Source organism: Phocoena sinus, chromosome 15 (assembly GCF_008692025.1).
Source record: "Phocoena sinus isolate mPhoSin1 chromosome 15, mPhoSin1.pri, whole genome shotgun sequence".
NCBI classification, from domain to species: Eukaryota; Metazoa; Chordata; class Mammalia; order Artiodactyla; family Phocoenidae; genus Phocoena; species Phocoena sinus.
In genome coordinates this window covers 15,252,812-15,275,239 of record NC_045777.1, presented here as the reverse complement: position 1 = coordinate 15,275,239, position 22,428 = coordinate 15,252,812, and the positions used below count along the sequence as shown (strand labels likewise).

The window sequence follows — 22,428 nt, the reverse complement described above, 5'->3', positions numbered from 1 at the left end:
TGAAACTGAAAGGAAGATATCAATAGCTGAGGTGATTCCAGGGGCTGGCAGACTTATCTTCAGCTCTTGAAGCCTGCCTGATCTTTATTTGAGGGTATCTCCTCTTCCTGGATGTGTGCCTCTGTCTCTTTTACTGACTTACTGGCTCTCTATTCTAGTCTGAATTTGGGGGACAGCCAGTCTGATTGGCTTGGCCAGTAGCCTTCATTGTCTCCTAGAGTGAGGGCTTTCAGGTCAGACCACTTCTTGGATTACTAGTGGGTCTAGAGGGTGAACGTCATCTAGCTTCTAACATATCCTGAACAGAGGGTTTGTTTAGTTAAAAGGGAAGGTTGAACATCATCCTCACTCTGACCCTGTAATGTAGTATTACTTCTATCTTACAGATGAGAAAACAGGCTCAGAGAGGAGAAATGACAGCAAAGCTGTAACAAAGCTGCCCTGGCTGACCTACAAACTCACCATTGAGAAATACATGCTGATTGCTCCTGAGATTTGGGGGTTGTTTGTTATGCAGCAACAGCTGACTAATACAGGATTGAAATCAGGTTTCATTGATTCTGTCTCACTGTGTTGTCCCACTGAGTTCGCAGCTCTCATTCCTGTTCTCCCCTCAAAAACATCTTTGAAGTATACTGTCCCCAAGGGAGCAGAGAGGAAGATGCTAGAAAAGAGGTTGAGAGATTGGTCCCTGAGAACCTCCTGCATACTGCTTCCCCTGCAGTCCCCTGCTCTGACAGCTAGAGAAAGGCATAGATATTAGTAATTCCAACCATTCACAGAGTACTATGTAGTTCTACAAAGAGATTTCATCTAGGTTATTGCATCTATACACCCCAAACAGTCCTAGAGGGTAGCCAGGGCTGGTGTTACTATAACCATTTAAAAACGAAAGCTCGGAGAGATGAAGTGAGTTTCCCAGGTTAAGAAGCTTTCATCTAAACCCAGATCCCTTGGTTTCTAGCCCTGGGCTCTTTCCACTATTGCTTCTGAGTCCCTGATAGAGAGCATCCTCTGAGCACTTAGATGTGGTTGGCTTAGTGCCATGTGATTCACACCCAGCAGCACCAAGGGCTGGAGCGCAGCGCACAGAGCAGGGCACTTCCATCCTCAGCCCATCACCTCCCTTCACCGATCATTCAGCTCAGCTTACAATTTTCTCCCATCTTCCCTTGTTTCCATGAGGTCTTTTTCCCCTGCCTCTAGCCACATCTAGTCAAGGCAGAGATAGCACAATTATTTTCTAGATGCCACAGCCATCAGAATCTGCTCTTTGCAAACAGCAAAAGCTATTGGTGCAACAGAAGACAACAGGGCAGGGAGGTAAAGAACCTCGGTGGAAGCCTGGCTTGGCCATTTGATTTATCACATGGGCAATTGACATCCCATGTCTCAAGTCTGTTTTCTCCTTTAATAACGAGAATCTTTGTGTGATGACATAGGGACTGGTATAAATGCGCTGACACATCCTTGTCCTGGCTAACTCCACTCATCTTTCAGGGCTACTCCTTTCATACTACTTCCTCAAACAGACCTACCCCTGAGGCCAAATTATGTTCCTGCCCAAATTCTTTTACATGGTTTCTTTTATCACATTCACTGCAATTTATCTTTATTCAATTATTTCTTGATTTTCCTGCTTTATTGTGTATCTCCCCCGCTAGATCAGAAGATCCCTGAAGGGAGGAGCTAGGTCTGTTTTTGGATACCTATAGGCTAACACAGCGCTTGCTACATAGTAAGCACTCAATAAATATTTGTGGGGACTTCCCTGGCAGTCCAGTGGTTAAGACTCCACGCTTCTACTGCAGGGGGCCTGGGTTTGATCCCTGGTCAGCAAACTAAGTTCCCGCAAGCTGTGTGGCACGGCCCACCTCCCAATTTTTTTGTTATTAAAAAAATAATAAATATTTGTGAATGAGTGACTCTGCCCCCTCTTCCCATCCCTCCCACCTACCCCCACCCAGCTACCCCACTCACCTCCCAGGGGTGTTGTAAGTTAAAAATAAACTGTAAGCTGTCCATTTTTGGTCAAGGGTGATGGGGTAACTTCCGTTCCTCCCTCTGTTCACTCAGATCCTGCCACACTGGCCTCCTTGCTCTCCCGTGAATATGCCAATCTCATTCCTGCCTGAGGGCTTTGTCCTTGAGGTCCCTCTATCTGGAATATTCTCCCCAGATATCCAGTTGGCTTCATCCTTTGCTTCAGTCAGATCTCTGTTTCAATGCCACCTCTTCCAGGAAGGCTTTGCTGACTGCCATTTCTGAAGTGACAGCTCTCACCCTCCATACTCTACTGCCTCTGTCCCCTGACCCTCATTTTTATTCATAGTGCTTCTCACTGCTTGATGAATTTTACATTGTTGGTTGACTTGTTTATTGTCTCTCTCCTCCATGAGAAAATAAATTCTACGAGGGCAGAGATTTTCTCTTTATTCTTTTTTGGCTGTGCCGTACGGCTTGCGAGATCTTAGTTCCCCAACCAGGGATTGAACACACACCCTCAGCAGTGAAATGGCAGAGTCCTAACTGCTGGACCACCAGGGAGGTCCCCATTTTATTCATCTCTATCTGTATACTCAGACCGGTTCTTGACACATAGTAAATGCTGAATGAATATTTATCAAATGAATGATTGAATGACTGACTGAGCGAATGAAGACGAAAAAGAAAGTGAAGAAAACATCTTTTCTTCTTAAAATAAAGCCCTGAATCCTTCAAAGTCAGAGTAAGGAGTAATTTCTAGGGAGGGGCAGAAAGTATAGTACACGGTGGGGTCAGAAAACCTGAGGGGCTGGGGTAACTGTTTCAGAAAATCTCACTTCTCTCCAGGGTGTCTTTGGCCTGGGTAACCAATCCCTGGAAAAGAGTTCTTGATTCAAGAGAAACAACACCCTCTGCTCAGAGGCCCAGCCACCCACTGGAATGCTTGGCATCGTCCATCCTCCACAGAGAGGTGATTTGTAGAAACCACTGACCACTGAGCACAGAACACAGAAAACCAGTTCCTCGACCCCCTCTGGTGTAAAGAAGTGGGAGGCTGGAGTGGAAAGATTAAAGCTCCAGAGGCTTCTTAACTCTGATCATTCCAACTGACAAGACCAACCACACCTCAGCTGTATACTGAGCTGAGTCACTTCTTTCTCTGAGCCTCAGTTTCTTCATCTGTAAAATGGGGAAAATGTACATACCCACCTCCCCAGAGCTGTTGGGATGATAAGATCATGTAGTTGAAAGCTCTATGTAAACTGTAAAGTCCAGTGCACTTTCTATTATGCGCTGGGAAGAGGTATGTGTGGAGTCAGGCTGACCTGGGTTGGAGTTCAAGCTCTACCACTCACTGGCAGTGTGGTCTTGGGTAAACTGTCCTTTTCCTCAGCCGAGGTTCTTCATCTGTTAAGTAGCACCATTCATTGTACCTACAATTCACAGGCTCGTTTTGGAAATTAAATAAAGATTAAATGGGGACTTCCCTGGCGGTGCAGTGTTTAAGATGCTGGCTCCCAATGCAGGGAGCATGGGTTCCACCCCTGGTCGGGCTGCGCAGTGTGGCCAAAAAAAAAAAAAGATTCAGTGTGATAATATGTGTCTGGCACACAGTAGGTGCTCAGCAAATATCCTTCCCCAGAAACAGAGGCACATGCAGCCCTTAAAACAGTGGAGGTAACAAAGGGTTCTCAATCCAGAGGAAAAAACAAGCAGGCAATGAATGAACTCTCTCCGGTTTCCCTTCTAAGAGAGTGACTCACTGGCCAGAGCCCAGGATGATCACCAATGCAGAGGACAGGCAGCCAAACGCTAGCCTCCCACGTGGAGTTTCCAAAAAATGTAAGCACAGAGTTGCATAACCTGAGACATGTGTCTCCCTTAAGTGTTTTCCTGCAAACCTTCCCTGAAAAAGATCACGGAGCAGAGGCTGTAGGGCAGCCTTGGGAGGGAAGAAGGGAGAAGTGCGGGGGGGCGGGGGGTTGGAGAACTCGGGGGTGGGATGGGATTAGGAAGAGAAGGTACCAAATTTACTGAGCTCCTATTATGTGCCAGGTAAGAGGAGCTCACTCTGTCTGTTATCTACTTAGATCCTTGCCATAAATCTGAGAGAACAGCTATTACCACTCCCACATTCCAAGGGAAGAAATAATAACAGTAATTAATTTGCTAATGTTTACATAATGCTGACCACATATCCGGCAGTGAGACAATGCCCGACACACATTTTGATTCTCAGGAAAGCTCAGGACATGGGTAATATTCTGACCCCCATTTCATAGAGGAGGAAACTGAGACTCAGAGAGATAAAGTAACTTCCCTAAGGTCACCCAGTAAGACAGTAGTAGAACCAGTGTTCAAAGACAAGAAGGGTTCCAAAGTCCATAGACCTCTAAGAGGGCATTTCCCAAGGGATTTACGGGGGTGGATCTAGAAAGTGCCCCCAGCAGGAGTTGTCTTTACGTGCTCACAGTGGGAGCCCAATGTGAGAGTGACGTCAATGACCAAGTGACCAGAGGCAGTCTCTTCTGCGCAGAGAGGACAGTTTGTCCCAGCTTGTGGCTTTTTGTCATTCTGCCTCTGACCCAAAGTTTAAAGTTTCATTCATAAGTTTGAAAACTACAAACTTGGCAGCGTGGGAAAGGCCCTTGGAGATCAGCTATTTTAGTCCAACCCACTCATATTACAGACAGGGGAAGAAAACCCTGAGGCCCAAAGAGAGCCGTGGACATGGCAAGGTCACAGCACAACTTTCTGTTAGCAGGAGAGTTAGTTTGAGGTCAATTACAGATCATCTTGTTCTGTAATTATCAAATGCGGATGTTCCTCTGAATCACTTGGGAAGCTCTTTACAGATTTCTGTACTCTGCTCCTGGAGATTCAGACTTCGGTTTGCAGCAAGGCTTGAGAATCTGACTGTATATGTTCCTTAGGTGACTCAGATGGCTCAGGGCCATGGACTGCGTTTGGAAGTTGGAGTCCAACAAACCTCTTTGATTTTATAGTTTGGGATGCTAAGATCCAGCGTGGGACTTGCCCAAGGTCACATGGCAAGTTGGCGGGGCCCTAGCACAGGCTTTGTGGTCTGAACTCAAAGCTCATTTTCCTTTTCCAGGCCACCTGTAGTCAAATTCTCAAAATGGGTCACGAAGACTGGCCAAGAGTATTACTGTGGTTTTCCTCATCTTAGTTTCCTTCTTGTAGCCAAATTAAGACTTGGGACACTGCCCATTTCCGGGGCTTGGAAAGGTAGGAATTCAAGAGCTGAAATTCTACAGGGAAAATGAAACTGCTGTCTGGCAGGCCCATGGGGGTTTCCCAAAGGCAAGCTCCAGGATCCAGGGATGACTCAGACACCAGCTATCCACCAGTCCCAACGCCTCAGGGCTACCTGCATTTTCCAGGAAGGAAGGTGTTCCCTCCTCTTTCTCCTGTGGGAGAGATGGGGTGGAGAAGGCCCAGATGTGACTTGAGGGGGCCCAACTCAGGAAGAGACACACCATCTAGCACCTGGAAGAAAGGAAGCTGCCTGCCGAAACTAAGTTGAACCTCTCAAGCACTTTTCCTGAGCCTCTCTTCCAACCTCTCCTTAATCCCTCACCCTGAACCACTTAAGCCTAGGGATTCACTGCTCCTTTCCCACTTCCCACTATCCCACACATACTTCACTGTCTTCTTCCTTTCTTTCTTTTTTAAAATTCTGGAATGGTATCTTGGTGTTTGGAATCAGGTGTCCTGGGTTTGGATCCCAGCTCAGCTTCCTATGAGCTCTCTGATCTAGGTAGAGTCACGCCCTACTCTCAGAGCCTCAGTTTCCTCACCTTTAAAGTGGGGCATAATATCTATCTTCTCTGATGATGATGATGATTTTGGCCATTGTGGGATCTTAGTTCCCCGACCAGGGATCGAACCCAGGCCCTCGGCAGTGAAAGTGCAGAGTCCTAACCATTGGACCACCAGGGAGTTCCCATACCTTCTCTGATTATGAGGATGAAACAAGATCACATAGATACTTAATAAACAGAAGATGTTTTCTCAGAAGCACTAGATCATGTGAGTCATTAATACACCAGAGAGATTTGGTGAGCTGAAATGAGGTGCCTAAAAGAATAGTTGAACTGGAAATCACCTCAGAAATCTTTGAGCCTTAATGACTTCCAAGCTGGAGTCCAAGTGAACTGTTTATAATATTTCCAAACGATAAGGGAAATCACACACTTACTCTTGATAGCGTCTCAGGTTTCTTTACCTTTGTCTGGAATTGTAACAACTCAAGGTGATAACATGGCTAACACATGCTGTTCAGAAGTTCTGATTGGCAAGTTACATAGGTCTTTGATAAGCTTTTTTTAATGGGAAAATAATTAGTGGAGGGTAGATTAAATGATGGAAAACATTAATCTTGTCTAACTCCTCATTTCATAAACAGGGAAGCTGAGGTTTAAAGAAGAAAGTGGCTTGCTAATCACACAGCTAGTAGAGCAGGCTAGAAAACCTGGACTCTTCCTGGAACCAGTTACTTCCCTTCTTTCCATTCCGGAGAAGGAGAACCTAGGATCAAGGAAATCGATGGGTTTCGGTCGGCTGAGGCAGGAGTGAAATGACTCATCAACTTGCTGTTGCCCTTTCTCTATTCCTGACTCATTCAGCACATATTTACTGACTGTCCACACTATTTGGACTCAGAAGAGAAGGCAGAGAGAAACAGCTATGGCGGCAGGCAGCATCGGGATCTGCTCCCAGGTATGACTTCAGAACCTGGGCTTTTTACCCCATTTTAAATATATATATATAAATGGATATCCACATTATAAAACACCCACTACTCTGCCTTCTAATACAGTTAGGTTGTGTCTGAGGGCAGGGGCTGTCTCATTCGAAAGTGTGCAAATTTTCCTGGCACTCAGTAGGGCACGAAATCAGTGCTGTGGTATTGGAAATGCCTGAACTCTAATTCTGACTGCCACTAATTCTATGTCTTTGAGACAGTATATTCCTTTCCTTCTCTGGCCCTTAGTTTTACCAACTGTAACCCAGAAACAGTGGCAAAATCATGTGTGGAATTGCTGGCAAGTTCATTTCAAGTTATCCCAGGATTTAACTAGGAGAAAGAAAACGTTGGGAATCTAGGCTGAAAACAGAGTCGACGTTATCACCTCGTTAATTCCCAAACATCTTTCCCTCGCCCTTGACCCCTCGTCTATCTTCTACCCTAGCCGTCCTCCTTTTCTTCAAGATTTCCCTCTAGAGGGCACCCTAGCTCTACCGTTCTGGTGCCCTACTTCCGTTCGCCTTCATTCTTACTTCTGCGCATGTGCAAACTTCGCGTTCGGGCTTCCCTACTCTCATTTAGGTGGCTCAACCGAAGACTGCACCCGCTACGCCGGCGCAATGTCAGCCCCGCCCCTCCACCGCTGTCCCCGGAAACGCTTCCTTCCTACGCAGCGGCTACAGTCGCTGCAGCAGCTGGAGCTTTGCCTCTCTAGGCCGGTAGGGCCTCTCCTCCATGGTCCTGCCTGTCAGCACCGTTCCGGGGGCCAGTCGGTGAGGCTGGGCTGCACTCGGAAGCTTCGATCTTCGAGTCCGTCACCCGGTGAGTGAACCCCACAGGAGCTCGAGTACGAGCGGGGCCCAACCAGCTGCTGGAACGGGCAGGATTTCCCCTCACTCCGGGAATGGGTCTGTCCGCCCCGGCCTCCCCCCCAACTCCCGGAATGGGCTCGCCCCCTCGGTCCCAGTCCCTCCTCCCGACTGGGCGACGTTGCCATGGTGACGGCCGGCGGGCTGAGGCCCGGCGTGTGTCCTCTCAGGTGCCGGGGCGGCCCGGGGCCCATGGCGCGGCGGTGGCGCTGACCCAGGCCCGGGCGGCGGCCGGGCCCCGCGGGCCGGCATGGCGGGCCAGTTCCGCAGCTACGTGTGGGACCCGTTGCTGATCCTGTCGCAGATCGTCCTCATGCAGACCGTGTATTACGGCTCGCTGGGCCTGTGGCTGGCGCTGGTGGACGGGCTGGTGCGCAGCAGCCCCTCGCTGGACCAGATGTTCGACGCCGAGGTATGGTCCCCGGGCCGGCGCGGGCGGCGTCTCGGCCTCACCGGGTGGTCTGACACTACTGGGCTCTAGACCTGGCTGGGCCACCTTCTCGCTTTGTGGCCCTGGGAAAGGGATATCACCTTTCTGAGCCTCGGCTGCCCTATCCATAAAATGGAATGACAGGGAGGCAGATTAGTACAAAGGAAGGGGCCTGCGTTCCAGGCAACCTGATACATCTCCTTTCTGACACTGAAAAAGTGACTTCACTTCTCTGAGCCCCAGATTCTCGGGTGCCAAACTGGGGACGGGGGGATGGATAAAAGAGCATTCACGGAGTATAATGGGAACTTCCTGGACTTTGGAGTCAGGTCTCTAAGTTCCATGTACTAGCTGTGTGACCTGGGGCGAGTGTTGTCATCTCTCTGAACCTCAGTTTTCCTGTCTGCAAAATCATGAGACCGCTGGCATAGAGGTCGTGGACTGCAGTACAGAGAGCCTGGCTTTGGATTCAGAAACGCTTCGTGTCCAATGTATGCTGAAACATACCCAGCTGTGGGATTTGGGGCAAGTTGCTTTATCTTACTGAGCCTGTGTCCTCTTCTGGAATAGAATAATTCTCAGCAAAATGTTATGAGGGCCAGAGGGGCCTAGGAGTAAGAAAGTGCCTTATAAGGTGTAACGGGAGGGTGGAGAGGTGTTTTGCTTCAGAGAGGCAGCTGTGGTATATGGTAATAAGCACAGTTCTTGGAGCCAGGAGATCTGGAATGGAATCTTTCCTCCTGCTGCTTATTCTCTATGTAGCCCTTAGGCAGGTTATTATCCAAAAAAAGGTAATAATGAGCAAGTTATTATCCAAAAAGAGGTAACAGTAACAACAGTAATAGCTTTATGAGGTTGTTGTGAGGATATGAGATAGTGAACGTCAAGGCCTTTGAAAGCTGAAAGTGTGCAGGTGTTTGGTATCGGATAGTACCGTATGGACAGTGGTGGAGGTCACTCACCCACCAGGTGCCTAGCAGTACCTTCTTAGGAGCCTTGCTGAACCCCGTTCTAACTGTTTTTTGCTGTTTATTTACCCTGTCACTTTGGGCAGGTGACTTAACTTCTTTGAATTTTTATTCCTCCTTTGTAAAATGAGGATAATGATCCCTTCCCGGCTGCTGTGAGGGGTCAGATGAGATACAGTGGTGGATGTCTGTAAAAGCAGCTTGGTGGAAGTAGGCTGCCATGCAGATGAAGAGGCCTGTTGGCTTCTGTGGTCCTGGAATGATGTTTGTTCCTGAGCGGGGCTGCTGGGGTCCTGGAGCCTGGGGCTCTGCCAGGTCACTTCTCCAGCATATTTCCATTTGTGATTCCCCCTCAGATCCTGGGCTTTTCCACCCCTCCGGGCCGGCTCTCCACGATGTCCTTCGTCCTCAACGCCCTCACCTGGTGAGTATCACCAGTTTTGCTATCCAGCTTTTGGGGTCTTAGCACTGGAACTAACTTCCTAAATTCGGACATGAAACAGGCTGGCACTTGTTCCTGGGCAGTGGTGGACTAAAATGGGTGGCAGAGGCCAGTTCTGGGGCTGGCTCCACTATAGGGTTTCTTTGATCGCTGTTTTAACTTAGCTGGAAAGCTCTTACGTCACTCTGTGCATGCTGCCTTGGGACAGCTTTCATCTCAGATCACTTCCCTGATGTGGAATCAGATGAGGAAAGGATTGCACTGGGAGTCAGTCTGTTCTTGGCCCATGTGCCATTGGCCAAGTTCCTTCCCTTCTCTCTAGGCCTTGGGTCCTCATCTGTACCCTGAGGGCTTTGTCTGAGAGGTGGTTTAGGGAAGTGATTAAGAGCTTAGGCTCTGGAAGCCGACTCACTTGGCTTTGACTCTCAGCTTTACCACTAGTCTAGTGACTGTGGACAAGTTAATCTGTCTAAGCCCCAGTTTCCTCATCAGTAAAATCAGGCTAATAATATTACCCACCTCATGGTGGTAAGGGTTACATGAGTTAATTCACAGGAGGTACTTAGAACGATGCCTTTCACATTACTGTTCTTGACCTTACACTGGAGGTTGAAAACTGGTGGGGTGACTTCGACCTGAATTTGGCTCCCAGATATGTTCTGTTTGGCTTACACAGTTGTCAACCCATGCAGGGTGCTTAAGACTTTTTTCACGTAGTTGAAAATCAGGATATTTTATGTTAAAAAATACAGATTTCTGGCTTCTCTTAAAAAATGGGATGATCGATTGATTCCAGGCCAGCATTCCAGCATGGTGACTTGCCTAGCTGCAGGCCCCACTTTAGATGAAACATGTATGCTTCATGCTGCCACAGTGTCTGCCAGTCGCTGGGATCCCTTTGAGTGGCAGCTGCATTGATCATCAAGCTCGTACTTTTACTTCTCCCCAGCCTGATCCACTCTCAGCATCACCTGGCAGGTTCCTCTGGGCATCTGATAATGTAACCCCTGCCTCCCGCTTCTCTCGCTCGCTTCTGACCACTATGCTGTCATCCTAATTGTTCCTGCTCCCCCAAATAACCTAATCTAAGATCAGGACAACCCAGTGACAACTCACTGCTGTCCTCTCCCCACAGTGCCCTGGGCTTGCTGTACTTCATCCGGCGAGGGAAGCAGTGTCTGGATTTCACTGTCACTGTCCATTTCTTTCACCTCCTGGGCTGCTGGTTCTACAGCTCCCGTTTCCCCTCGGCGCTGACCTGGTGGCTGGTCCAGGCCGTGTGCATTGCACTCATGGCTGTCATCGGGGAGTACCTGTGCATGCGGTCGGAGCTCAAGGAGATCCCCCTCAACTCAGCCCCGAAGTCCAGTGTCTAGAGTCAGGTCCTTTGGACACCCAGCTGGGCACTTGACACCTTGGGCTGCTCCGACTGTCGAGATGAGGTCCAGCCCAGGCCTGAGAGGAACCCGGGAAATGTGAAGTCTCTGTTGGTGTGGGAGAGACAGTGAGGCCCCGTCAAGAAGGCAGGTAGCAGGCAGGATCACAGCTGCAAGAACGGCCTCCGTTCACTGAAGCCTTGGTATCTGGGAGGTCGGCAAGGGGGACCTCTTTCAGGGTAATAACAGAATCAGAACCATGCCACTCTTGAGCCACCATACCTGTCACCAGCCTGTTATTTTAAAAAGGAAAAAAAAAAAATAATCAAGGGTATCTGATCACAGCGCACCACTCTTCTAGCCACCTGTCTTACCTCCCTGGGACAGCTGTTAGCTTTGCTGTGCTGCTGGACTGCAGCTGTTCTGTTTGGAGCAACACTGGGTTTCTGGATCCAGAGCCACAGAAAGATGTAGGCGCAAAGTAGCAGGCTGCTGTCAGTGAGAGGATGGCAGGTGGAGGCATCAAGCAGAAAGAAAACGCACAACCTGTGTCCTGCTACACACACGTGTGTGTACACCAGTGAACCCGTGACTGACTTTCTTCCGGTTCTCTCTACTGGGCCTCCACACTGCTGCCAGCTTTCAACATAGCAGGCCGTAGGACCCAGAGAAGAATCTTAGCGTCGCTCCCCATCTAACCCTCGAACTAGAGTCACTGCCTGTTCTCTAGGAATGACCGGGCATCCCAGCTCCCACGGACCTCCGTTCTGGCAATAGTTCCCTTTTCCCGCCTTGTTTGGAATTACACAGTGCGAAGGGTACAGTGGGCGCCCAGACACAGGAAGCCCAGCCTTCCAGCTTGAGGTGCGCTTGACAGTGCCGAGGGAGATAGGGATTTGCTACTAAGAGTTTTCTTCGGGGTGGAGTGTCCTCTGTGAGGGGCTTACAGCCGCCCTTCCCGTGTACATGAATACAGTATTTTCCACGGTTCTGCCTGTGCCTATTTTGTAATGCTGTGCTCGGGAGCTATACAGAATGATTAGGCCACCTTCTTTTTTTCCTGAACCCGAGTATTCCTCCAACTGGTTAAAACACTAAGTGCCGGGGACACCTGTGTCCCACCCCCGCCTGCGGCCTTCTCCGCCACGCCTTGGGTGAACTGCCATGACTCTCAGGGTACCCTTGCCATTTGCCAGTGACTTCTGAACGTGCCCAGTGGAATGCCCTGGTCTAGACCCATTTCTGCCTGGAAACCATTGCTGCTCCCCTTTGGGTCCTCCAGAGCCTGCCTGAGAGAGCTGTCAGTGCTCAGCTTTCAGTGTTAGGGCTACACAGTTGGGGACTTTTGCCATCTCCCCAGGAAGCCTTTCTAGCCTCCTGGCTCCCAGCCCTGCAGAATAGGAAGTTGAGGCCGACAGGATGAAGGTTTAAGAGTGAACATGCCTGGGCAGAGGCTGGGAAGATGCTCGGGTGAGGCACCTCAGTAACTCAGGGAACTCTAGCCAAGCTGGGAGGAAGCAGGTGGTTAATGGGATTCTAATCCTGGCTGCGGGGTCCAGGAGGTATGACCAGCTGAAATGGCTTCCCCCGGGTGGATGGATTTCCCCCCAGACTCTAAGGCAGGTAACTAACTTTGTTCTGAGGCAAGCCTCAGAGCACTCACGTCGTGGGGCCGCAGGCTCCCGTGGCCAGCTCTGGTGGTGGTAGCTCCAGCTGTGTTGGCACACCTCTTTGGGAGTTTCCCACAAAGGCTGGTGCTGTCCTGCACATCTTCGGTGACAGATCTCTGTCCCTTGAGTGTCAGCTGGATTTATGAAAACTGCCAAAGGTCAGGGGAGCCAAGGTGGGGGTTTTTTGTTTTTTAATAATATCATGACTAAGCTGAATGACAGTTGGGGGTCAAAAATATGTGAGTTTCCTGAGATTTTTATGAATTCTGAAGTGACAAAGCAGTGTCTAGAGGCAAGTTCCAGAGAGGACTGGGCAATGGAAGTGATAAATAACATCCACTGAGTGCTTCCTAAAGAGATGTCCAGCAGTAGACTGAGTGCTCTGCACCTCCTTGCTCACTTAATCCTCACAGCAACCCTCTGAAGTAGGAAATAGCATCACCTGTATCTTACAGATGAGGAAACTAAGGAACTTGCCCAAGGTTACATGTTAGGAGCTGGCAGAGCCAGGATTTGGGTTCTGGTAGTGACATTAATAAACTCATTCTGAAGAGATTAATAGTTAAAGATGTTTAAGTTCTTAGTGGTTAAACAATCTGCACCTTATAATCATACTTTCTCATCCTACTGTATTGTTTTAAATACTAAGGATGTAAACTGTGTAAATATTACTTGCTTTCCAAGAAAAACCGATAGGCAGTACATTAAATATGGCCACAGATTTCCAAGTGAACATAGGAATGCTGGAAATATTTTTATTTCCAAAGGTTAAAGGAAAGTACCTAGATCCGAAAGTTACCGCCACCCTACCACTGAGTTGGTGTAGCTCTTGACTTTCTAGGGGTCTGACGTCTAGACGCGCCCCCCTGCCCCGCCCCGCCCCATCCCGTCCACTACCATTTGGAGAGACAAGTGGAGACTAGTGCATAGCTGGTGCTCAGAATAGTTTATAACCCGCAAGAAGGACGGGAAAGGAGAAAGGGATGTCTAGCTCAGAGGGTGCCTCTAACCCGTAGTTCTAGGCAAGCCTGTCCAGATCAGAGCCACGTGGGGGTCAGAATGGCAGCCAGCAGGCACCAGTGAGGCGGGAAGCTCCAGGTCCCCGTGAGTCTTACGTGAGGCACAGCTCAAACAGGTTAAGTTCCCCTGGAAGCAGAGTCTTAGACTCTCTTCAACAACTCCCAGATCAGGGTAGCTTCCTTCTCGCAGTCCCCGGGGGCAGTCAGCCTGTAACCCAGGGACTACAGCCTCAGGGGCAGGGGAAGGAGAGGCCAGTTCTGGGCACAAGAGAGGTTCTTTGTGGAGAGGGAATTAAGAGCTACTGCGTGCTTGAGGTTTTCTGTAGGAAAGTAGCAAAGGATGGTAGAACAACATTGAAACAAGGGGAGTAGAGGGAGCTGAGAGTTTTAATCCCTGACCTGCCTACCTGGCCAAGCCAGGGAGACTTCTAGGGGCCCAATGTTAGAAGGCTTTAGAGAGCTGCAATGGAGTGCAAGGTTAAGTCCTGGAGTCCCATTACCAGCTCTGAGCCCTTGGATAAGCTACTTAACCTTTTCCGGGTTGAACTTCCCTGAGTTTTTGTGAGGATTCAGTGAGATGTCATAATGTAAAGCATTTAGTGCTGTGCCTGACCTGTAAGAAAGTGATCCATGAATCTAAGCAGTTAGAATTATGGGACGGCTGCCCCCTTCCCATTTTACAGAGGAGATACCTTTCTTCAAAGCCTCAACTGTTAGGTGGGGGACAGGCTTGCCCATGACCTAGGTACAGCCACCAAGCATTGAGCTCCTACGTGCCATGCACTGTAAAGTGATTTATGTTTCTAACTTAACCCAATGAGATAGGCACCACCGTTTTCCCCATTTTGCAGACAATGAAACTGAGGCTTAGGAGTAAACAGCTTTCCCCAGCATCAAACAGCTGATAAGAAGCTGGGCCTGTCTGCCTCAGCAACCTCATCCCCATTCATATACCAATCATGTTTAAGTGGTACATGGCCCAGATTGGGAGAGGGACAGTCTCCGGGATCCAGATGCTGTTTTGTGAATGAACATAAGATTGGCTTTTGAAACAAGCAGCTGGTTCCCGAAAGGTGGGCAGTTAGGCAGCTGCTCATAAGTGAGAAACAGCGCCAGTACTGGCTTTATTACAGCAAGGAGGCCTGGAAGAAAGGCCGAATGTTCAACGTCCCACAAACTGGTTTCAACTACATCAAGCCTGATGTGCCCAAAGCCCTCTGGAATGGCTATTAGTATCCCTCTTTTAATAAACAGATGGAATAGGCTCTGAGAGGTCGTGTGACTTGTTAAAATTCAAACATTAAAAAATTTCCCCCAGCTAACTGTTAGGGAGCCACTTCCCCTGCGGTCTCTTATGTCTGAGATTATGGGTTGCAGCATCCTGCCCAAATCAGGATCTGACTGAGCCCTGAAGAGGGGCCTCGGGTTGAAGTGGTTAAACAATGGGAGAATGGTAGTGGGGAGACCCTAGTTCTGGGATTATGGGAGGCAGGTTGCCTGAGCCTAATGCCAGCAGGTGGAAGGGATAAGGCCGGAAGGAGCGCACTGCTGGGAGTCATTCACATGCATGAGGCCTGCATCCTTGCTTCCCCAGCGGCACCCTGGCCACGCTGGGTCCCAGCCTAGGCACACAGGCTTCTGTCTGCTCACTTGATGGCATTGCCCGTGGGCAGCTGGGGCCCAGCTCTGGCTCCCAATTGGGCAAAGCAGAAGTTGCCAACCTCGCCTAGGCTCAGGCCATTCGGGCCCCCACTTGGGGCTCCCCGGGGAAGGTTCCCATGAAGACTAGTGCATGCCCCCCACCACCACCACACACACAGGGTTTGGCTTTTTGTTTGGGAGTGCCCTGCCCTAATCGCCCGCTGCTAGAGCACGCTGGACAGAACTTTACTTGAAGGTTGATGGAACGGAAGGTGCTTGGGAGGAAAGATCGAGTAGAAGGTTGATGTGATTGATGATGCCCAGCAAGGGAACCGAAATGGAGACTACCCAGGAAATGGGCTGGATTGCAAGCTTCGCGGGAAGACAGCTTGAAGTGAAGGTTACGGGAGTGGAGGTTGCGCGGAGGGGGCGGGGTGGGGTGCTCGGGACGGGAGCGCCGCGCCTGGGTGGCCGCAAGTAGGGAGCGCGCTGCGAGGGGCGTTAGGTCGCCATTCCCGAGGCTGAGCAGTGCGGTGCAGAGCGGTCCAGCGCCAGGCCCCGCTCAGGCTGTTCTCGCGGCCCGGTTTCCGCTGGCGGCCTCCTGGCGGATGCTCAGTCAGGGTGCTGAGCCCCAGTGGAGAGGAGGGGTGCGAGCCGGCCGGTTTAGCGGGAGCCTTTCCCATCCTTCTCTCTCCCTCCCAATCTGAGGATCTCCATCAGTGTCCTGGCTCCCTGGGAGTGAGGGTGGAAGGCTCTGCGCCCCTCGATGGCTCTGCTGCTCTCCCGCGGGCGCCCGCTGCACACAGCCTGTCTCCAGGGGAATACGGAGGACCAGGATCATAGTCTTTGTGCAGAGAAAGCCTGGGCCCCCTCTGTTTTCCTCTCCCCAACTGCATATTCAGGGCCCTGTGGCTCCTACCGGACTCGGGGTTGGAGGATGGACGCGCTGTGTCCCACGGGAGCAGCAGGACGAAGTACCAGTTCCCCGCCTGACTCGGTGCTTTCCGTGACCCAGGCGGGACACATTTCACATTTCCGGCTGGCATTTATTATTGACACCCGGAGCCGTGATAATCAGGGCGCAATGCACGTGCGTGACGGGCTGGATGCTGAGTTGCACCTTTCCCCCTTCTTCGGGAAATGGAACGGGGAGCAGCCAGGAGACCTAGATTAGAGTTCTTGCTGTGCCACTTCCCAGCGGCGTGAGCCTGCGCAAGACCTTAGCTTCTCGGCGCCGCGGTGGTTTCCTCCTCTCCTTGGCCTGCAGGGCCATTGTGAGGCACCTGGCACCCAGGAAGCGCACAACCAACGCCCCCCTTCTATGACTTCATGGAGAGCACCGCTCAGGAGGCCAGCTTGCAGAGGCGGGGGAGGGGAGCAGCCCGCTTGCTTCTTTGTTACGGCTTCTACACTGACCGTAGGGACCTGGGGATGGAGTGGAATTAACCTGAAGTCGTGATTCACACTCTTCCCCACTCCCCCACCTTACCTCCGCGGAGGGCCTCTTTCCTCCAGCCCCAGATAAAGAGGCAGAGCCAGCGGCAGTATTCTTCAGCGCCATATGGGAGATTTTATTTGTAGACTCGCGAATTTTCCCGCCCATCCCTCCCGTTGAGATGGTTGCGCGATCTCCGCCCTCTCCGCACACCTCTGGCTCCCAAGTTCACACCTGCGAGCAGAGACCTCAGCGTCAGTTAGGAGCTAAGACCGCCCCCAGAGGGCGCTGGCGTCCAGGGAGAGGGCTCGGGGACCAGGGCGCTGCGGTGTCTGGCAGATTGGCGATGCCCGGTTTGCTGAAGGGGCAGCTTCCCATTCAGCTGGACCCCCAGGCCCATCACCCCCTTCCTTTCTTGGGACCTCAGTGGAGGGGCTGGAGTATTTCTACTTTTTCTTTTGCTAAGGAACTTTTGTTCAGAGTAGGTCTTATTTGAGGCACGAATAAATAAAACAAATGCAGAGTTTATCTAAGAGGGGATGAGATGCAGAAGAGCCTTACTTGACCACGCCCCCTCCCCTTAGCCCCACATTTGGAAGTCCCTAAACTCACTCGGACTTCTGTGAGATTCTGAGCCATAGCAGATGGCCCCTCCTGAGGCCTCCAGGCAGTGGATGACCCACCTCAGAACCACACTCCCAGTGCCCTCCTTCCCCAGAGCCCCTACTTGGGTCCTGAGAGGACCCAGCCTGGCCACTGCCCTGCTGTGTGGACTTGGTCAATGGCTTCCGCCTCTCTGGGCTTCCCTCTCTGGGCATGAAGGTAGGGCCTCCCAGCACTGCCAGCCACAGCCCCCAAGACTCTGGATCCTAAGCCCTCTGACTCTGGGCCCAGCTCAGGGCCTGGCTTGGGGCTTGTGTCTCACCCTAGCCTGGCAGTGGCATTGTCACAGCTTGTATGGACGGACCATTGGCAGCTCAAGTGATGCCGAGCAGAGGCGGGTGCAGCAGCGCTTGACCCAGCGCAGGGCGGATGGTCTGCACATCACCCGGGGCCCTGGGAGGTGGACTCGTGTGGGCAGCCCCTCACACCAGATCCACTGGTCTGCTATGTCCAGCTGTTTCATGTCCTCCACGGGAGGTCTGTACTGGTGGGTCTTCAGGAAGACGATCCGGGGGTCCGCAGTGGGTGATTGCCGCTCCTGGGCTCCAGGGCCAGTGGGCCGGCCACGACCCTTTGACGTCACGGGGACCTCAGGCTCCGGCCACTCCTCCTCGTGCGGCACTGCTTGCTGTGCCCTGTGCCCCTCCCGCAGTGCCGCCTTGGGCCTTGACTGCTCCGGGTCCTCAGGCTCCCTCAGGGACTCTGATTTCTTGGAGTCCAGTTTCTTGTTGGGACACCCAGCCTCCTGAAGATCTTTGTTATTTTGTTCTACTGTATCCCAGACGTCTTCGTGGCTGGCAGGGAGAGGAGCGGCAGTCAACAGAGCAAGACCAAGGTCCTGGTCCTCCTGCTAGACCGAGACAGCGGTTCTGCAGTCAGCTCAGGGAGCCTGTCAGGAAAGCTAGAGAGGGCCTGAAAAGAAGCTTCTCCACCACTCAGAGGTCTTGTTCCTGGGGGCAGGGGGTGTGGTGATAAGTCCTGGCAGAAGGGATGTGAGAGGTTGGAAAGGCCTGAGGCAATGGCTAGTAGTTAGGACGCCTAGAAATATACATTGCCTGCCTCGGCCACTAGGTTAGGGCTCTGCCTCTTTGGATTTCAATTGATGGAGTGGACTGGTCCAGTGTTTTGTTTGGATTTCAATTGATGGAGTGGACTGGTCCAGTGTTTTGTTTTTGGGTTTTTTTTTTTTGTTTTCAAATTGTGTTCCAAGAAATCTTAGAAAGTATCTCAAATGACCACCCCCCACCCCTGGAGGGGCAGGGTGAGGGGCAGGATAGCTTCCCTCCAATGACACAGTTGGGGCTTGGGGACGGAAATTTGAAGAGAGGCTCTGCTGCTTTAAAAAGGCTTGGAAATCTCTGGGACTAGATGATCCTGACCCTTTTGGCTCAGTGTTTCCTGAGCACCTGCATCGAGGAGGACGCCAACTCAGAGGGAGGAGCCAGAGGGGTGGAGTTACCTAGAGGGGTTAGGAGACTTTCCCCAGGGGTGTCTGTCGTAGACCGAGTCCCCTGCAGTGTGGCAGCCCCCGTCCTAGCTGAGTGTGTGTGGAGAGAGAGAGGCCTCAGGCTCAGGATAATGACAATACAGAGGATGGATAATAATGGCCACTGCCGATTGGGTGCCCACTGGGTGTCAGGCCCAGGACCCTCACAACAGTCCTGCAAAGCAGGAGGCAGGGAAGAGGCAGAGTGGCTTGGAGAGCACAGGCTTTGGAGACAAACTGGGGTTCACATTTGCTTCTGCCTCTTACCATCTGTGTGATTCGGGGCAAGAAAGGTAACCTGTCAGAGCCTTAGTTTCCTCATCTGTAAAACTGGGGTAATTCCTTCTACCTAATAGGATTTTTGTGAAGAATAAACTAAGTGGGAAGATGCTTTGCATGGTACCCGGCACTTAGCAGGTGCCTCATGTCAGCTTTCTTAGCATCCTGATGTGACTTGTGAGGAAACTGAGCCTCAGCAGAATGACTGGTTTGCAGGTGGATCTCTGCGTGATGTTGACTTGGGAGAAGCAGGAGGGGTGGCCCCTCGTGCTCAGAGCACCAGGTGGTGGTTAGTCCCGTGGTTGGATTATTGTGACCAGGGTCATGACAACAGCTCTGATATCAGCTGGGAACGGCTTCAAAGCTCTGCCACTTACCAGTCCAGTTAACGGGACAAGTTACAACGTCTCTTGAGCCTCAGCTCCTCAGTAAAATAGGGCTAATAAATAACTACCTTTCTGCCAGAGCCTAGTCAAAATGCAGGTTGCGAAATTCCTTAGCATGGTGCCCGTTCCTAGTAAAGGTGGCTATTGGGCCCATGATAGGGGCCGCGGGTGGGCCATGCTCACCCAGAGGAGACCCTGCGGATCTTCGGAACTCTGAGCAGTGAATTCCAACACCTTTTGGCCAGGTTATGCAGTTCTTGGGTCCGAGGGTTCGAGCTCTCGAGCAGCTTCAAGAGCGACAAGTTTTTTAGCACCTGCCAGGGGCGAGGAGCCAGAAAAACTGAAGCTTCAGCTTTCCTGGGATAGCGTCCCACCCTGCTACCTGGACTTTGGCTCAGCTCAGCTCAGGGCAGGGCCAGGTGACTCCTCCCGGGTCACTCGAATTGGCAGCCAGGAGCAACATTGCATGGGGGCTCAGGCTCTCCTAAGCAGACACCAAAACGGGGCGCCTCACCACTTTAAGTCGGTTCCGCGCAATTACTTTGCTGACAGGCTGCTGTATCTTGTCCCGTGGTTCCTCATCTTGCATCTGACAGAGAGAGAGAGAGAGAGAGAGAGAGAGGGAATGCTAACACAGTAGGAACCCCCCCGAACGCCTCCATAATGCCTCTCCATTGGGCTGGGCTTGGTGTGACCAACCCTAGACTGGGAGTTTTGTCACCTTGGTTTGGGGGTGGAAACAGGGAGCCCATTCTAACTCTCCTGACCTCCCTTCACCCTTCACCTCTCCCTCTTCCCCCCAGGCTGGAAGGCCCCCATCCTGGGCATGGTTGGACTCTTTGTTGAGACCCCCACTGGGTCCAGTCCCAAATCCAACCTTGGAAACCACTGTATTCTTGAGCCTCTTCTTTGCTGATGGACTCATGCTGGAGCTGTGAGGCCTCAGAGACAGATGGAGCAAGGCACCGCCTGCCCCCTGCCTCTCTCAGCTCAGCCAGCGCTCAGGCTGGGCATCAGGATGATTGTGCTGTGGCTCCCAGGGAGGGGGCTGTGACATCACTGAAATGTGTGACAATGGCAGGGCTGAGTCTCCGAGGAGTATGTGGATGGCAGGGGTGGAGGGTGAGGAGGAAACTCCTGTCTGTGGAGAAACCCGGTAGGCGCCAGGCAGAGGCATATGTTGTCACCATCTCCCTGTGAGGTAGGAAGATTCCCCCATCTTTTTGTTTGCTTGTTTGTTTGTTTTAATAAAGAAGCCAGGGTTCAAAGAAATTAAATAACTTATCCACACAGCTGGATAATGTTGGAGCTGGAAATGTAAGGTCTGACCGTCAACCCATGAAACGTGGGTTCCCAACTATGCTCAATGTTCATTCATGTCACATATGTTGACTGTGTATCTGCTACGTGTTAGGTGTGTTCTAAGCGCTGGATTAAAAAAAAAACAATTCCTGCCATCAAGGAACCTACATTCTAGTGGAGAGTGTGTGTGCTTGTAAAGGTTTAACAATAGGCTCTCTGAAACAAAGTGTGTATATGTGTGTGTGAATGTGTGTTTATCATAAATTTTACTGAAAGAAACCTAATAAAATTCTACAATACTCTTTATTGTGAATTCGGTACAGCCAGTTTATTCTTACAGTATACTTTTCTTGAATTTTGTCTGACTCTTGCATCCATAGTCAACCTATGGTTATAACTGATGAACAAGTGTAGTTCCAACATGAATGTTGACGTAAGAAAGTGAAAAAGTGAAAGAACGAAGATGTTGGAATTCAACTCATTTCTCAATGACCTGATCGACTTCTTTGCTGTATTAGATGGCAGTTTTCAAATACCGGGAGTATATTTGCTCAGCTTTTTTTGCGTGTGTGTGGCTATTTACAATGTACAGGCATACCTCAGAGATATGGCAGGTTCGGTTCCAGACCACTGCAATACAGCGAGTTACCTGAATCTTTTGGTTTCCCAGTGCATATGAAAGTTATGTTTACACTATACTGTAGTCTATTAAGAGTGCGATAATAGCATTATGTCTAAAAAAAGTACATGCCTTAATTTAAAAATACTTAATTGCTAAAAAACACTGATCATCATCTGAGCCTTCAGCAAACTGTAGTAGCAACATCAAAGGTCACAGATCGCCGTAACAAGTATAATAGTGAAAAAGTTTGAAATATTGTGAAAATTACCAAAATGTGACACAGTGACATGAAGCAAGCAAATGCTGTTGAAAAAATGGCATCTATGGACTTGTTCAACTAGGGTTTCCACAAACCTCCAATTTGTAAATACCACACCATCTGTGAAGTGCAGCAAAGCGAAATAAAGTGAGATCTGCCTGTAGCAGCTATAGACAGGACATATTTACATTTAATCACATTATTAACATTTCCTCCATTACTTTCTTAAGGCTAGACCGGGGGTAGGCAAATTTCTTCTGTAAGGAGCAAGATAGTAAATATGTTAGACTTTGCAGGCCATGTAGTTGCAGCTACTCAACTGCTCTTGGGATGTGAAAGCAGCCACAGATATGGAAATGAGTGGGCCTGGCTGTGTTGCAATAAAGTTTATTTACAGAAATAGTTGGTGGGCTGGATGCGGCCCATGGCCAACTGCTGGTCTAGACAGTCAACAGAACAATAAATCAAAACCTGAGTTATCATACTTACCTATTGCTGTGGTGTAAATACTCCTACCAGGGCTGATTTCGAGCTACCAGTGTGATGTCAATGAATGCGGAGTTGAAAAGAAACGCACAGTAGCATGCCATTATATAGTATATATTTCTACCATATTTCTACAGCTGTAAAGATTCTCAAGATCATAGATAATAGCAAAAGGTATTAAAAATTAGAGTTTGAGCATTTTTCACCTTTGTTTTTATCTTTTTTTTTTAATTAATTTATTTTTTATTTATTTATTTTTGGCTGTGTTGGGTCTTCGTTGCTGCACGCGGGCTTTCCCTAGTTGTGGTGAGCGGGGGCTGCTCTTCGTTGCAGTGCGT

At 50.3% G+C, this 22,428-nt stretch overlaps 2 protein-coding genes across 3 annotated transcripts; one reads left to right on the top strand and one right to left on the bottom strand.

Annotated features, from left to right (window-relative positions):
- The first annotated feature begins 6,668 nt into the window (after positions 1-6,668).
- Positions 6,669-11,833, top strand: SYS1 (SYS1 golgi trafficking protein). 2 transcript variants are annotated; one of them, XM_032605644.1, is made up of 6 exons: positions 6,669-6,729; positions 7,340-7,579; positions 7,797-8,038; positions 8,451-8,581; positions 9,381-9,448; positions 10,602-11,833. In XM_032605644.1, exons 2-6 carry the CDS (start codon positions 7,378-7,380, stop codon positions 10,721-10,723), a joined length of 765 nt encoding a protein of 254 aa, XP_032461535.1. In that variant the 5' UTR covers positions 6,669-6,729; positions 7,340-7,377; the 3' UTR covers positions 10,724-11,833. The 2 variants fall into 2 exon arrangements, with proteins under 2 accessions (XP_032461535.1, XP_032461534.1); XM_032605643.1 differs by lacking the exon at positions 8,451-8,581 and having other exon boundaries at positions 6,679-6,729; positions 7,776-8,038.
- A 4,775-nt stretch (positions 11,834-16,608) lies between these two features.
- Positions 16,609-20,100, bottom strand: TP53TG5 (TP53 target 5). Its single transcript, XM_032606062.1, has 6 exons — positions 19,936-20,100; positions 19,605-19,735; positions 18,925-18,931; positions 17,558-18,120; positions 17,220-17,341; positions 16,609-16,841 (listed from the first exon to the last, which is right to left on the bottom strand). Exons 1-6 carry the CDS (start codon positions 20,008-20,010, stop codon positions 16,744-16,746), a joined length of 996 nt encoding a protein of 331 aa, XP_032461953.1. The 5' UTR covers positions 20,011-20,100; the 3' UTR covers positions 16,609-16,743.
- Positions 20,101-22,428: the final 2,328 nt, after the last annotated feature.